This window comes from Solea solea, chromosome 9, assembly GCF_958295425.1.
Source record: "Solea solea chromosome 9, fSolSol10.1, whole genome shotgun sequence".
NCBI lineage: Eukaryota > Metazoa > Chordata > Actinopteri > Pleuronectiformes > Soleidae > Solea > Solea solea.
Genome location: NC_081142.1, coordinates 15,832,877 through 15,846,213, shown reverse-complemented (window position 1 = coordinate 15,846,213; position 13,337 = coordinate 15,832,877). Strand labels below are relative to the sequence as shown.

Genomic DNA, 13,337 nt, shown 5'->3' with positions numbered 1-13,337 from the left:
GAAGACAATCAATCCTTGTGCAGAAAATGCAAAAAAAAAATCTCCGCGAAGCCACTTCCAATATGATGAGCCATCTCCGTGACCACCACACACAACTTTTCAGCGGGTAAGTCAACAAAAACGGGATTTCGGAATAGTGGGAAACGTCATGGTTTGTCTCGCGAAAGCGAGTAGTGTGCAGACGACACATACCGTAGCAGACCAAAATGTGTTTGTTTCTGTGTTTTTTTATTTAATTTTTATGCTGTGTACGACCGCTGCTACTTAATTATTATCCGACACAGAGTGAGGACCTGTGTGTGTGTGTGTGTGTCAGTCAGTCAGATGATAATTATTAATAATAATAATGATAATAATAATAATAATAATAATAATAATCATATAATATAAAATATCTTTTTTTAAATAAAACTTGGTTAAAAGATTTCAGTGTGTGTGTTCAGTACTTTTGGAACATTTTGAACACATCTAACAATACCGTGATAATATTGATAACCGTGATAATTTTGGTCACAATAACCGTGATATGAAATTTTCATATCGTTACATCTCTAATCTATATCTTTATATATATATATATATATATATATATATATATATATAGCACCTTCTGTGTATTAAGCTTGCTACACCACATGAGACTGAAATAATTACTGGATGACTATAATAATCATTCATTCATCAATCAATGTTTGTACACATAGATATAAAACATAAGTGCCTTTTACTTGTTACTTAACCCCCTTATGACCATCATGATATTCAGGCCACCTGGATTTATTTGATTTTATGGCTGTAGAATTGTCAAAAAATGTTCAAACATGTGACGCGCTGATGAATCTTGTTTGTGTCATTCTGTGGAAGTCCTGAGGGCTACCGTAATGACAAGTATATGGGCGCAAAGCTCTATTTCTCTGCTTTCCGGTATCCATCCATCCATCTTCTACCGCTTTATACTCCACATGAGGTTTGTGGGGGGTGCTGTGCCAATCTCAGCTGACATAGGGCGAAAGGCGGGGTCACACCCTGGACAGGTCGCCAGTCCATAGCTTTTGAATTTTCTAGGTATCGCAAACAATCTAGGAGTTAGTGTAATGAGAAGTATAAATGCCAAATCCTGTTGGCGACGACACGATGGTAACAGAAGGGTTAAATCCTATGTTTGGTTGCTTTAATGATGTCAGACATACCATTAAACTTAATTTGTCAGTTAAGGAAACAAGAAGGCTAATATATAAATCCCTGAAGTTGTGTGAAGCCAGAACTGGTCGGCAGTGTGTTTAAAAAGGGGGCAGCATACTGACATCGTAGTAGAGGGCTTTAACACAGGCTGTGGCAAGGCCATTGAAGATTAAGCAAAGGAATTAACTGGGTGTGTGTTTGTTCTCTCCTCTTCACGTTTGTCTATAATGCCCTTGTCATCATGAGAGTGGGGTTAATCAGATTACATTTTTGGTTGGAAAGCTGAAGCTAGCAATATAATAAACAATATGTCTAGTGGGTCGATTATCAGCCATGTCATCAGTAAAGCCTGCTGTTAAACAGCTGGAAGTACTCTTCATCCCCTCACATCCTACAAGTCTGACCCGAGACTTAAAGTCCTAAACCTTAAAGTGCAAGTTAATTGTAGGCCGAGATAAGTGTGTTAACATATATACATTGTTGTATCCTTATGTCATCTATAAATTCCCTTCATTTTGTGAAAACCAATTCAGTGTTGATATTTCAAAATTACAAAAATTGTATTTTCTGTAAGATTTTTCTGATTTCTTCATTGTAAATGACTACCAAATGACTTTGGTAGTAAGCTATGAGCTTTTAAAGTTTCCTCAGTACTGTTGGTGTCTAGTTGATACAGAAATTATAAGTTTAACGTGTATTTTTAATTGTTTAATCCGTCCATCTATACGCGTTGTCATACTGGGAAATTCTGACAGTAAAGTGATAAAATTCCGAAATTCAATTAAATTGTAACCACACATTTAAAATGTTTCTGCGTGGTATTGTTATTGTTTAAAAAAAACGAACAAACATATTTTTATATATATATGTATATATATGTGTATATATGTGTGTGTGTGTGTGTGTGTGTGTGTGTATATATATATATGTATATATACGTATGTATGTATGTATGTATGTATTATGTGTGTGTGTGTATATATATATATACACATATATACATGTATGTATGTATGTATGTATGTATGTGTATGTATATGTGTGTATATATATATGTATATGTATGTATGTGTGTATATATATATGTATATGTATGTATGTGTGTATATATATATATATATATATATATATATATATATATATATATATATATACACACACACACACATATATGTGTGTATGTATGATTGGAATTAGAAACTCAAGAAATAATGTATTCATTGTGTACTAACCTTTTCCCTATTTTTCCCCTCTTCTCTCTCAGGAACCTATAAAGTCGAGGGCGCCACAACTCCATTTGGAGTATAGATTTTACAAACAGTTGGGAAATTCAGGTAAGAGATGCCAACTGAGTATTAACTGCTAATGAACAGCAACATGACTGTAAAGAGGCTTATTTACAGGAGATGCCTGTGTTGGAAGCAGGAACACATAATTGCCACTGGTGCTCTAATAATGACATAATAGTGTAGAAATGAACGCATTTCTAGGTACGTGAATAGAAAGCGGCAGAGATTTAATAGTTATAAAGGATGACACTTGGTATGGAGGTGGTTTAGTCGGTTGATTCAACTTGATTTGTTTGTGCTTCTTCATCAGCAGCAGCTGGTTTGGTTTGTCCAGTAATTGAACATCTTAGTCTGGAATGCCTTAGTGACATAACAGCAAATTAATGTTCACGGTTTACGTTGTTTTCTCTGAAAGCAATGGTCTTCAGTGAATACTTGATTTGACCTTTATGTGCCAGCTGCTATTGTTCATTCAGGTTTCCCCATGTTGTACAAGTCTAAGAAAAAATGTTTACCTTCCTGTACAGTCAGTTCAGATAGTACAAATTGTATTCATTTATGGTAAATCACCTCCACAGATGCCAGAGTCTTGCTTGTTCCACAGCAATTTTCAGACCATGCGAATGTGCTATGATGCACAGCTGTGGCTCCGATGCAGTAGCTCTTTGGTCTGCGCTGCCTGGTCAGCTATTTACAGAAGGAAGTCTGACGGTCATATTTTAGTTTTATAGAGTGCTGAGTCCCTTTGAGTTCAGAAAATGCAGAAAGAAGCTAACTGTGAAACGGGGGCCACACTTTGAGGGCAAGGCATAATAACTTATAGCTCAATGCTTGGCAGGAGGATCTCGACATGACTCTGTAGCCCGCTTCAGCTCTGTGCATTCCCACAGAGGCCAATACAGTTCATATTGGGAATAGCCAGGCGGACCTCATCTTGCCCTCTCTGTAGCTTGCACATACACATTCACTTGGCAAATATTTAAACCCTCAACAGTCTGCGCCTACAGTTTTTTCATCAGAAACATTTTATATGTAGTCTGTTAATTTATTTTTGTTATTCGACAAATTTCAGAGGTTGCAATGATCCTCTCTTGTCTGAAAAGTGTGGCTGTAGTTTAGTGACACATGCCAGATTCTTGGGTCCTTGTGCCAAAAGCCCTCCACTGTTGATAAGGAGGTTGGGCGTTAGGGCAGTCCTTGACTATTTATAGATGTCCCTGCAATTGGGCTGTTATGTTGTGTCTACTTAGACGGAGAGCCCCAGAGCCGCACTACCCCCCCCGCCTCCCTGATTGACTGTGTGCTACCTGCAGCAAGGGGGAAACTCTTGATGTCAGGGTGTGGCTTATTTGTATTGATGGTTAAATGTGTTTTATTCTGGTCTCTGTGATTTCTAATCTAATCCCTCACAATACATGCCCACACATACACCAACCCAAGTGTAACTGCAGTTACTTGCAGTTGTCCTGTGCCAGTTTCCTTGATATCAGAACAGGATTTCTCCAGTACAGGCTTGCCTCCCTCTGCATTTGTTTGTTTCACACAGCTCCACCAAACAGTTCGCCAACGCCTGTATCTGTCACACGTGCCAACGCTTTCAATCATTTTAAGGCCTTTATTGTGGAATATTTGCATGACCAGCAGATCTATGGTTTCACACTTAAAGAGCCCTGGGATTTTATTGAGTACAGAGGTGCATTTAGTTGAAGTTTATTATTTGCGGGCAGTTTTCAAAGCCAACCCCTTTGCAGAACTGCAGCAGCTCCACCAAGCAGATGACCCCATAAAAAGATTAAACAATCTGTTACCTTCGATGGAAATACAGATTCAAAACACTGTTGGAGACATTTTCACCAGAACTGCTCAAAATGTATAAATATTTTTTTATATATTTGAATGCAGAAATTTTACATATATCTTTTAAAGATAGTCATACTTCCTCAGAATCTATCATGCGAAAACCCCACACACACGAATGCAAAACGTAACATAATGCATGCTCATAAAGGGAGCAGGCAAGAGGGTAATGGCAGATATCTTGTGTTGTTAGGAGAAGTTTATTCAGTCATATTTGTTAGTTCGTTTTTTTGTTTTCCTGATGAGTGTGATAAGGCGGTGTAACCACTGCATTACTATAATCACTGCAGTACAAGTTGAAGGCTGTAAATACTTGGAATAATCAGTAACAATAAGTCAAGTATTGACATTTCCTTCCGTTCTCGATGAGTGCACAACCCTAAGGCGTCTTGTGGGTTTGTTGGACTTGTGAGCTACTCTATGTTGCATTTGTAGCTCCAGGCTCTGTCTGTGCAAGCCTGATCACATTTCAGCCTTGTGAGAAAATCTCCAGAGCACTAGGCTAATGGAAGTCACTACTACTGCTCCTGCTCCTCCTCCTCTCAAGGCACTCCATAATCTAAATCTTTAATACGTATTCCCTCTCCACTCCTCTTCTCTCTGGTCTTCTCTCCTAGTCGTCTTCTTTATGGCCCTTAATTTTGACATCTCAACTTAGGACAACATTGTCTTTCGCTGTCATGATGCAACCTTCCCACTTGTTATGTGTTGCTCGAGAGGGCCCGCCTAGCGATACAATAGGTTAGATTGTCTCAATTTGTCAAGGCGGCAGTGGTCAGGGCATCATTATGTTGGCCTGCAGAGTGTTTTCCACAAAGCTGAATGCAGCTTATAAGATTTATTTTCTGTCACAAAATGTAATACGTAGCTGTTATTCCAGACATTTATCCTGAGAGAGGTGAACAGGTTTGTGTTTCTGAGATTATCCGCTTGCTAAATTTGTCATTTAGCTTTTGAAAAGAACACAACTGTTGTCAGTTCAAATCTTTGATATTGGGCAAGTAATGTCACAGTATGTGTTAAGTTTTGAACTGGAATCACCACACTGTTCTCTGTGGGCTTTTTACCCCACCAGTCAGATTGCTGCTTACAGCTGCTGTAAAGCATAATCTTTATTTACATCCACTAGCAGAAGATTATAATGCACTGTGCTCTCTTGTGATGACTATGTTTTGGATGCACTCTAGATTAGGGCCTAACTGTGATGAGTCAAGTTCCCGGTGATCCTTTTTTCTCTTTGTCATTGGCATCATTACCAGGAAGATTCTATAAACTGGAGTATTTGTATGCACATGCAGACATAGTGTATCTTGCTGCCCTATTGGACCATTAGGGTAATCAGATAAATGTACCTGTAATTCCGTTTACATTCCCAATCTAGACAGACAGACAGACAGACAGACTGTTGTGGAAGACAGACTAATTTCTATTCTCAAAAGTCATTTATCTTTAGCTCACACCAGTGTGATCAAATGTCCGTTCTCTCATTTCCTTTTTTTTTTTAATCTGTATTTTAATCCCTCTGACTCTTTCTGTCTGAGTCACCGTCTCTCCTTCTCGGCTCTCACACCACATGAGTGCTGGTGGCACAGCGGGCATAGCAACATTGATGTGGTGTCTTCTGGTTAGTTGGGTTTCAGGGACATGGTCGGCTTGTAGATGCTGTGCCAATGATGGCAGGAAATGGTCCAAAGGCCTCTGGATTGCTATATATGACACACATGACACCTGTGTGGCTGTGGCTTTGATTTTGTCAGAAGTCATGTGCTATTTTCTGTTTGGTTTTTAATGCCCTAGTTTTCCCATTGTCAAAATGTTGTTTGACCGTAAGTAAAGATGGCTTGTACAGCAAAGTTGAACCATCTGCATTCCTCTGAAGTCATACGCACAACTAAGGATTGGGTGTGGAGGTTTATAATAGCAGTAACCTTTCTTTTTTACTTGGTTTCATTCACCTTTTACTACCGTTTGCTGCTTTACTTTGGTAAACCACACCTGCCTCTGTCAAACCTGTTGAGGTTAAATCATCATACCCTCCACAGTGTGAGCAAAGAGTCTCCTCCCATATTACATTTCTTAGCAACGCCATGTTGTTGATTCATTTCAGTGAATGAACCACCGTCACACTACTATGCCAATACATCCTTTAAAATAAATTATTACAAAAAATAACAAGTCAGGTTTGTGTGAGGCAGAGATGAAACTGAAGCAAAAGCAGATTCTGCCACATCTCATAGTATCTATGATATCTTATTTTTAATAATAAGATAATGTAAAAGTCATTAAGACTTGTAGAACCAACAAAAGACAAAAAAAGGGAATGTTAAAATAGAAATGAACCAAGTTAAATAAAAATATGAATGAAGGAAATACAAAAGTAAACGTTGAAATTAAATGATTAAGTCTCCTAATAGTAATAGTAATGGTATTGATAATTGTAGACATGACAAAGTCAACTGATTGTGTTTGTTTTTGTGTGCGTCTCCACAGAGGGAATCCCTCAGGTGTATTACTTTGGTCCTTGCGGGAAATACAATGCCATGGTGCTGGAACTCCTCGGACCCAGTCTAGAGGACCTCTTTGACCTCTGTGACCGCACCTTCTCCCTCAAGACCGTCCTCATGATAGCCATACAGCTGGTAAGCCCGGGAATTGGGTGACATCGCTGTCATGGAGTCGGGATGATCAGGAATTAACAAATGACTAAACATTACAGTCATTGTCGTCCAATATTAAATTCAGCTTTTGCAACATTCACTCTACGGTATCTAGTTATTTAGCTTGCTAATATTGTCAAAAATGTATCCTCAATTTTTTTTTTTTTAATTGAATGGAATGCTTTTTCTTTTCTTGTTCTTGTACTGCCTGATTGAAATCAATGTATCCTAATCTTTGCTCTTTTCTTTGCTTGTCTAGATAACGCGGATGGAGTATGTCCACACCAAGAGTCTGATATACAGAGATGTGAAGCCAGAGAATTTCTTGGTTGGGCGGCCAGGAAGCAAGAGGCAGCACACCATCCACATTATTGACTTTGGTCTGGCCAAAGAGTACATAGATCCCGAGACCAAAAAACATATCCCCTACAGGGAGCACAAGAGTCTGACTGGGACAGCACGCTACATGAGCATCAACACACACCTGGGAAAAGGTAAGAGAGCTACAAGGAAGTGCTTCAAGTTTGTGTTGGCACACATTCAGTTAACTGTTCTGTTCATTGTACAAATATGTTACTTATATTACCACACCTAAGGGGTTTTGTTGAGATTATAATGAAAACTTTCATGGCCATGCGGTAATGATTCATTACTCTTTCATGCGTCTTTAAGATTAGTCCTTATTTCCTGGATATTTTTTTAAGAATCTCTGCTATATGTTTTTCACCATGAGATAAAATGTACACCAAGAGTGTACATTTTAAATCCAGCCTGTCATCTCAGCATGTGATTCATTGATTAGTTTTCTACTTGAAGGAGAGGGAATGAGTGGATGGAGAGTTTTGTTTGCAAACAATGGGAAGAAAACCTGCACACTGTTGCTTCTCCACTACATATAATTTAGCCAAGCCTAGCCTTTGCCTCAGTTGGGGCCTTTTGCATTACACTCTATGTGGTTCATTTTAATTCTTAAAAAAAACAGCTCATATATGTTAAATATCCTACTGTGCAGCTGCCTGTTTTTCTTGTCTGGTGGTTACAGGATGAATTTGTTTCTTACATCTAAACCAATATTCTGTCTCGTTCTGTGAATTCCAGAGCAAAGTAGAAGGGATGATTTGGAGGCGCTGGGTCACATGTTCATGTACTTCCTTCGAGGAAGCCTACCGTGGCAGGGCCTTAAGGTAATGTTGTAAATTGTTTGACGTCAGGCACATGTTGGCACATAAGGGTTTGCATCACACCGCTGTAATCAACTTGATGTTTAGCTCGGAGATTTACCCTTTTACTGCTGCACTCAGTAGCTTTTATACTTTATATCCACTTGACTCAGAGAGCAAGCCTAGTTTTAACATCTAACATCTTCTTGTGGGGATTTTTCACAGTCTCTCCATTGATGTGCCTGTCAGATGGGGAGCATTATAGTTGTGTTTATTTTCCACATCACACTGAGACAAAAGCAAGAAAAAACAAATATTCTCTGACTGAGTGAGCGCTATGTCCTGAAGTAATCCTCACATTTTTCTTATGAAAAGTAATTGTGAGCTGTGGTTTTCTCGTCCTCCCTCTGCCACTTTTTGTTTTTGTCGTACCAGCTGACTCGGATGATTTCTCTCTCACTCCTCTTGTATAATTAATTTCTCGGAGTGTTTATATTTTTTTAATTTTCTTAACTCATCTATCGTGACCGCTGCAGTAGTGCTGCCTTTTTCCAAATCAAATATGAATTTACAAAAGTGAATATTAGTATTGCTTTTGATGATATAATAATATTTGGAATCAAATTTGATAACAGCCTTAGGTTCTTTTTTCCCCACGTACACCACAATCACTTGCCAACAAACTGCCATATGCCATCACTTCATTATATTTGCAGCATGATTTGTCTCGTTTGTCGATGGAAATCTGTAGGACTGTTGTATAAACCAGGTTGCAGTGTTGCTGGGGCTTTTTCAAGTGGTCAATATCAAAGGTGTATGTGGAATAGACTAGAAAGACAAGGCGCCTCATTCTGAACATTTGTTATGTGGGAGGAAGCTCTCGCTTAGATGAATGTGGGGGATGTTTGGTGGCTCAGGCCAAAGCAAGTTCTGATCAACACAGTCAGCATTTAATAATAAAAAGTATAGTGGCCAGATATGGGTAAAACATTGACTGTTTCTTTCTCTTCAAGGCTGACACATTGAAGGAGAGGTATCAGAAAATCGGGGACACCAAACGAGCGACGCCAATTGAAGTGCTTTGCGAAAGCTTCCCTGGTCAGTAGAACCAGCTGATTTTCACCATTTTACTGCACATCTTCCATGTTTGGATTCTGGTTCTCTCTTATTTGATTGTGTTCCCTTTTGTTACAGAAGAGATGGCCACCTACCTGCGCTATGTGAGGAGGCTGGACTTCTTTGAGAAGCCTGATTACGACTACTTGAGGAAGCTCTTCACTGATCTGTTCGATAGGAATGGCTATGTCTTTGACTATGAGTATGACTGGGTCGGCAAATCACTTGTGAGTGCCTCTCACCGAATCCACTCGTCTCCCTATTTACCCTCTGAAACGCTTTGATTGGTCCTTCAAGTCTAATCACTACAGTTGCTTCATTTCTCTCTCTCTCTAATCATTGTGATCATGACTGAGTCCTGTTGCAGACCCTATTATCCAAAATCGTGCACATTGTAGGCCATAAGAACCTAGGGTGGAATTTGAAGGTACAGTGTGTTAGCACGAGTGTGACTTAATGATAAGACTGCAGAGTACAACAAAGTGAGGACTCCTCAACCACAGTCAGGAAGGGATGTAGACACTTTCCCAACTTTCTTCACTCTTCCACTCTCTTTGCCATTTCCTTTGCACTTCTTCATTGGTTTATGTGGTTAATACAGACAGAGCGGTTCTTCATTTCTGTAGTAATTTTAGCATTTCGTCTCCAAAGAGTGTGCAGAAAGTACATACTGTATGAAGGGTTCATTCTAAATAAAAATAAAATAAACCTTTTAATTTAAAAAGGAGATAATACAATTTCACAAACATGCTCAATGGGTGCATCTTCTATTTCTGATACTAAACCCTCCTAAATATTAGACATTGGATTGGATCTTCCACATTGCAGTGTTTTCTATCTTTCATCTCTCGTAATGAACAGCTGTTATCCTCACCTTTCAGCCCACACCGATTGGCCCGATCCCCAGTGACACGCCCCTGCCGCCCAGCAGCAGAGACAAAGCACAACAGCAGACCAAAAACCAGGTGAGGTCATCAACATTAAAAACACAGCAAACACCACACCCATGCACCCAGTCTGTCAGTCTAATTGACTGACCTGTCACCCAACCAACCCTGTCATTCAAGTTCTCCTGCTAGATTGTGTCCTACTGTAAGCAACTTCCTGGACAAACATGGCTGCCGATCACTTCCAGTTTTCCTTCATTCCTGGTTCTTTATATCTGCTTGGCAGTGAAGTCATCTTTGCTCAAAGTATTGTCAAGCATCATGACTGGGGGGGGGGAGCCTAGTCATACATTAACTGACACAGTCATGAGACACACCCACAGTTTTTTCTGTGAAACAAATCCAGTTTTTGACTTCTGTTTATTCTTTACTCCATGCCACTCTAAGCTCTAGTCATTGCATGCACGAGGTGACAATGCAAATTGCATTGTTCATACCAATGACAAGCTATATATGCTTAGGGTGTGACAGGTGTAGGTTGTTTTTTTGCATGCTATCAGCGTCTTGTGGTATAACTTTGAAGATACTAAATATGATAGTTTTATTGTAGAAGTAGTGTATGATATATAGAACCCTTCTGATAAAAGTCATAGTACAAGTCATGCTGAGGGGTCACTTTTCTCTGTAGCGTCATATAGGTGGAGCATTAAATTTATGACTGACTTATTACTGTGGACTCTAGCCTTCTTTTTTACTGCTCTCTTTTTATCACGATTGGCTCGGTGATATCTTTGCCCTTTCTGTACCATGCTTATTAACTGTGAAACCTTTAACATCCAGGTTGAACAGTCCCTTATATCATCAATAAATATGTACCGTAGACTAAGTATTCTTGTGGATGACAACAGATGGATGACTGTTGTGTTAATATCCAGTGCTAGCTGAGGTGATCAAAGGCCGATTTCTTTTACTCCTGCATGACTTTGTCAGTGTGTCGATCTGTGCTTCACATAAAATTGTTTGCTTCCCTCTTCTTCTTTATTAACATAGTGTGTCTTAACAAGCCTGCTTCTGCTTGGGAGATGTCTTCTATAATTTTTTTTTTATTCACTCCCTCCACACCTCTGCCCACACCCCCCACTCCCTCCCACCACATTGCCTCACCCCTGACCCCACAACCCTCGTTCCCCTCCCCCCCTTTCCTTCTCACCACACTGCCACCACCTGCCTCCACCCTCTTTGCTCTTTGCATCAAGTCTCCTGAGCCCAAAGGAAGTGAGTCTCAGCCCACTCCCGTGACCAATAAGGAGACTCTGGGGTCGCACCTCACAGCTGAACGGCTGGGGGGTTCTGTTCAGGTACTGCTGCTGCTGCTGCTGCTGCTCAGATGGCTAATGCATGGGGCCATATAGTTTTGTCTGATCCCCTCATTCCTCACAGACTTCACACTGCCTGCCCTTTCAGGTGCTTTTCTCACCTCTGTTTGTGCATTGCACCGTTTGAATCCCAGTGTGTGTCAGTGTCCTGCCTGCTCTGTTTGCTTTCATTCCCCTCATCTGCTGTATGCAGCTCATAGGAAGGGCCATGCAAAGATGACATCCAGCAATCATTGTTTTCCAAAAAAAGTGGCCAATAGATCTTTATCTTTTTAATTTCCTCCTGACAACGAATAATGTAAATCTCACTATACTATTAAGTTTTGTAAACGTCTATTTCTGTAGTATCAGAGTTCAGTGGCCTCTAAAATAAATATGGCACTATTATGCCACCTACTGTCTCATGATGAAATTGCAGCTTTTAAATGATAAGTTCACATTTTTTATCACAAGTGTTCATACATTTACATTGGGCCAGGTTTCATGTATTCCCAATTGATGAGGTCTAAATTTCTAATCATCCAAATGTAGCAAAGTTTTCAAAGTGTTATTTTAATACAAATGAATAGGTTGCTTTTGCTTTCACCTTCTGTTGAGTTATCTGAAACAGCTTTATGGGATTAAAGTCTGGAGACTCTGCTGCTCGTCCATTATGTGAAGCCATTGTCTTGTTCTGGTCCAAAGTCACGAGTCATTATTTTGTAGATACACTCCTAAACAACCAGTGTGTATTCCTTTTGTTATTTTCCTTTTCATAAGTTTGAAAGAAGTGAGCAGAATAACTTCCTGCAGTACAGTGTTGTTATATAATGCATTAGAAGGCATAGTGAAACAGTTTGTTCCAACCCTGCTAGACAGAGTAGGGTTGTGGAGAGTGATGATAGAAACGGTGTGATAATCAGAAAATGTATTCACAACAATATTTTTGATTAAATTGTCACAAACACTGGTGCAGGCAGAAAATCTGAACTTGGAAGAGAACTAGCCTGACACAGGACAGATAAACTGAACCAAAGTAAAATGAGTAATAAGAGGGGCTACTTCTCTTCCATGTACATTGCTTGTATATGAAAAGTCTGACATAGACCACACAACCGTATAGTGTCAATTCTAATTCCCACAACAAACGCAAACTTCTTTAATGACCTCCACAAGAATTGTGTCAAACATTACAGAGAGAGGTGACACAAAAAACAATGGTGCAGGAGTTTTTTTGCTCACTCTCTGGCAAACAATTGAGAGTTGAAATGGAATATGTATGTGTGTAGGGATATTGTATATGTGACATGTTTTTATCATATTGCACAGCCTCAAGACGGGGCCATTGTAAATGATCAAACAGTTTGAGCACCTAAAGGAATATTTTCCCAATATTTTTCCAATTTAAAGTTATCAACCTATTTCAATATTAAGAAAGGAATATTTTCTATGACATTACATGACTCTTCATTTTTTTTGTGTTTCCACACACAGTTGCAGTAGAGATAATAAGTAGAGATTGAATTTTGTTATAAAAAAAAGAGACCCAAAATGTACTATTTCTTTCAGAGATCGATTCCCTCCACTGCGTGTGTGGTGTGTTTGAAAGGAATCTCGTCATCACGGCTGTTAGAAGCAGCAGGAAAACAAACAGCAAGCAAAGCTTGTTTCAGTTTCCATGTGTGCATGTGACTTACGTTTTAAAACAAACATGGGAAAATGTGGACATATCCTTTAAATTTGGTTGAAGTTGTTTCATTGCGACAGGCTACGTTCACGTTTGCTTTTCTTATTTGAGAAGGTCAATAGATGACGACTGCATATTTCATATGAC

At 39.3% G+C, this 13,337-nt stretch overlaps 1 protein-coding gene across 6 annotated transcripts in view; it reads left to right on the top strand.

The window, feature by feature from the left end:
* Positions 1–13,337, top strand: part of csnk1g2b (casein kinase 1, gamma 2b) — a 29,931-nt gene that overhangs the window by 14,158 nt on the left and 2,436 nt on the right. For 3 of the 6 annotated variants that reach the window (XM_058638703.1, XM_058638704.1, XM_058638705.1), the window contains exons 3-10: positions 2,447–2,516; positions 6,819–6,967; positions 7,245–7,479; positions 8,084–8,169; positions 9,159–9,243; positions 9,340–9,488; positions 10,143–10,226; positions 11,405–11,506. In XM_058638703.1, coding sequence (XP_058494686.1) covers positions 2,447–2,516; positions 6,819–6,967; positions 7,245–7,479; positions 8,084–8,169; positions 9,159–9,243; positions 9,340–9,488; positions 10,143–10,226; positions 11,405–11,506 — 960 coding nt within the window. The remainder of the gene's footprint in view (positions 1–2,446; positions 2,517–6,818; positions 6,968–7,244; positions 7,480–8,083; positions 8,170–9,158; positions 9,244–9,339; positions 9,489–10,142; positions 10,227–11,404; positions 11,507–13,337) is intronic. The other 3 variants (XM_058638706.1, XM_058638708.1, XM_058638707.1) reach the window with 3 other exon arrangements.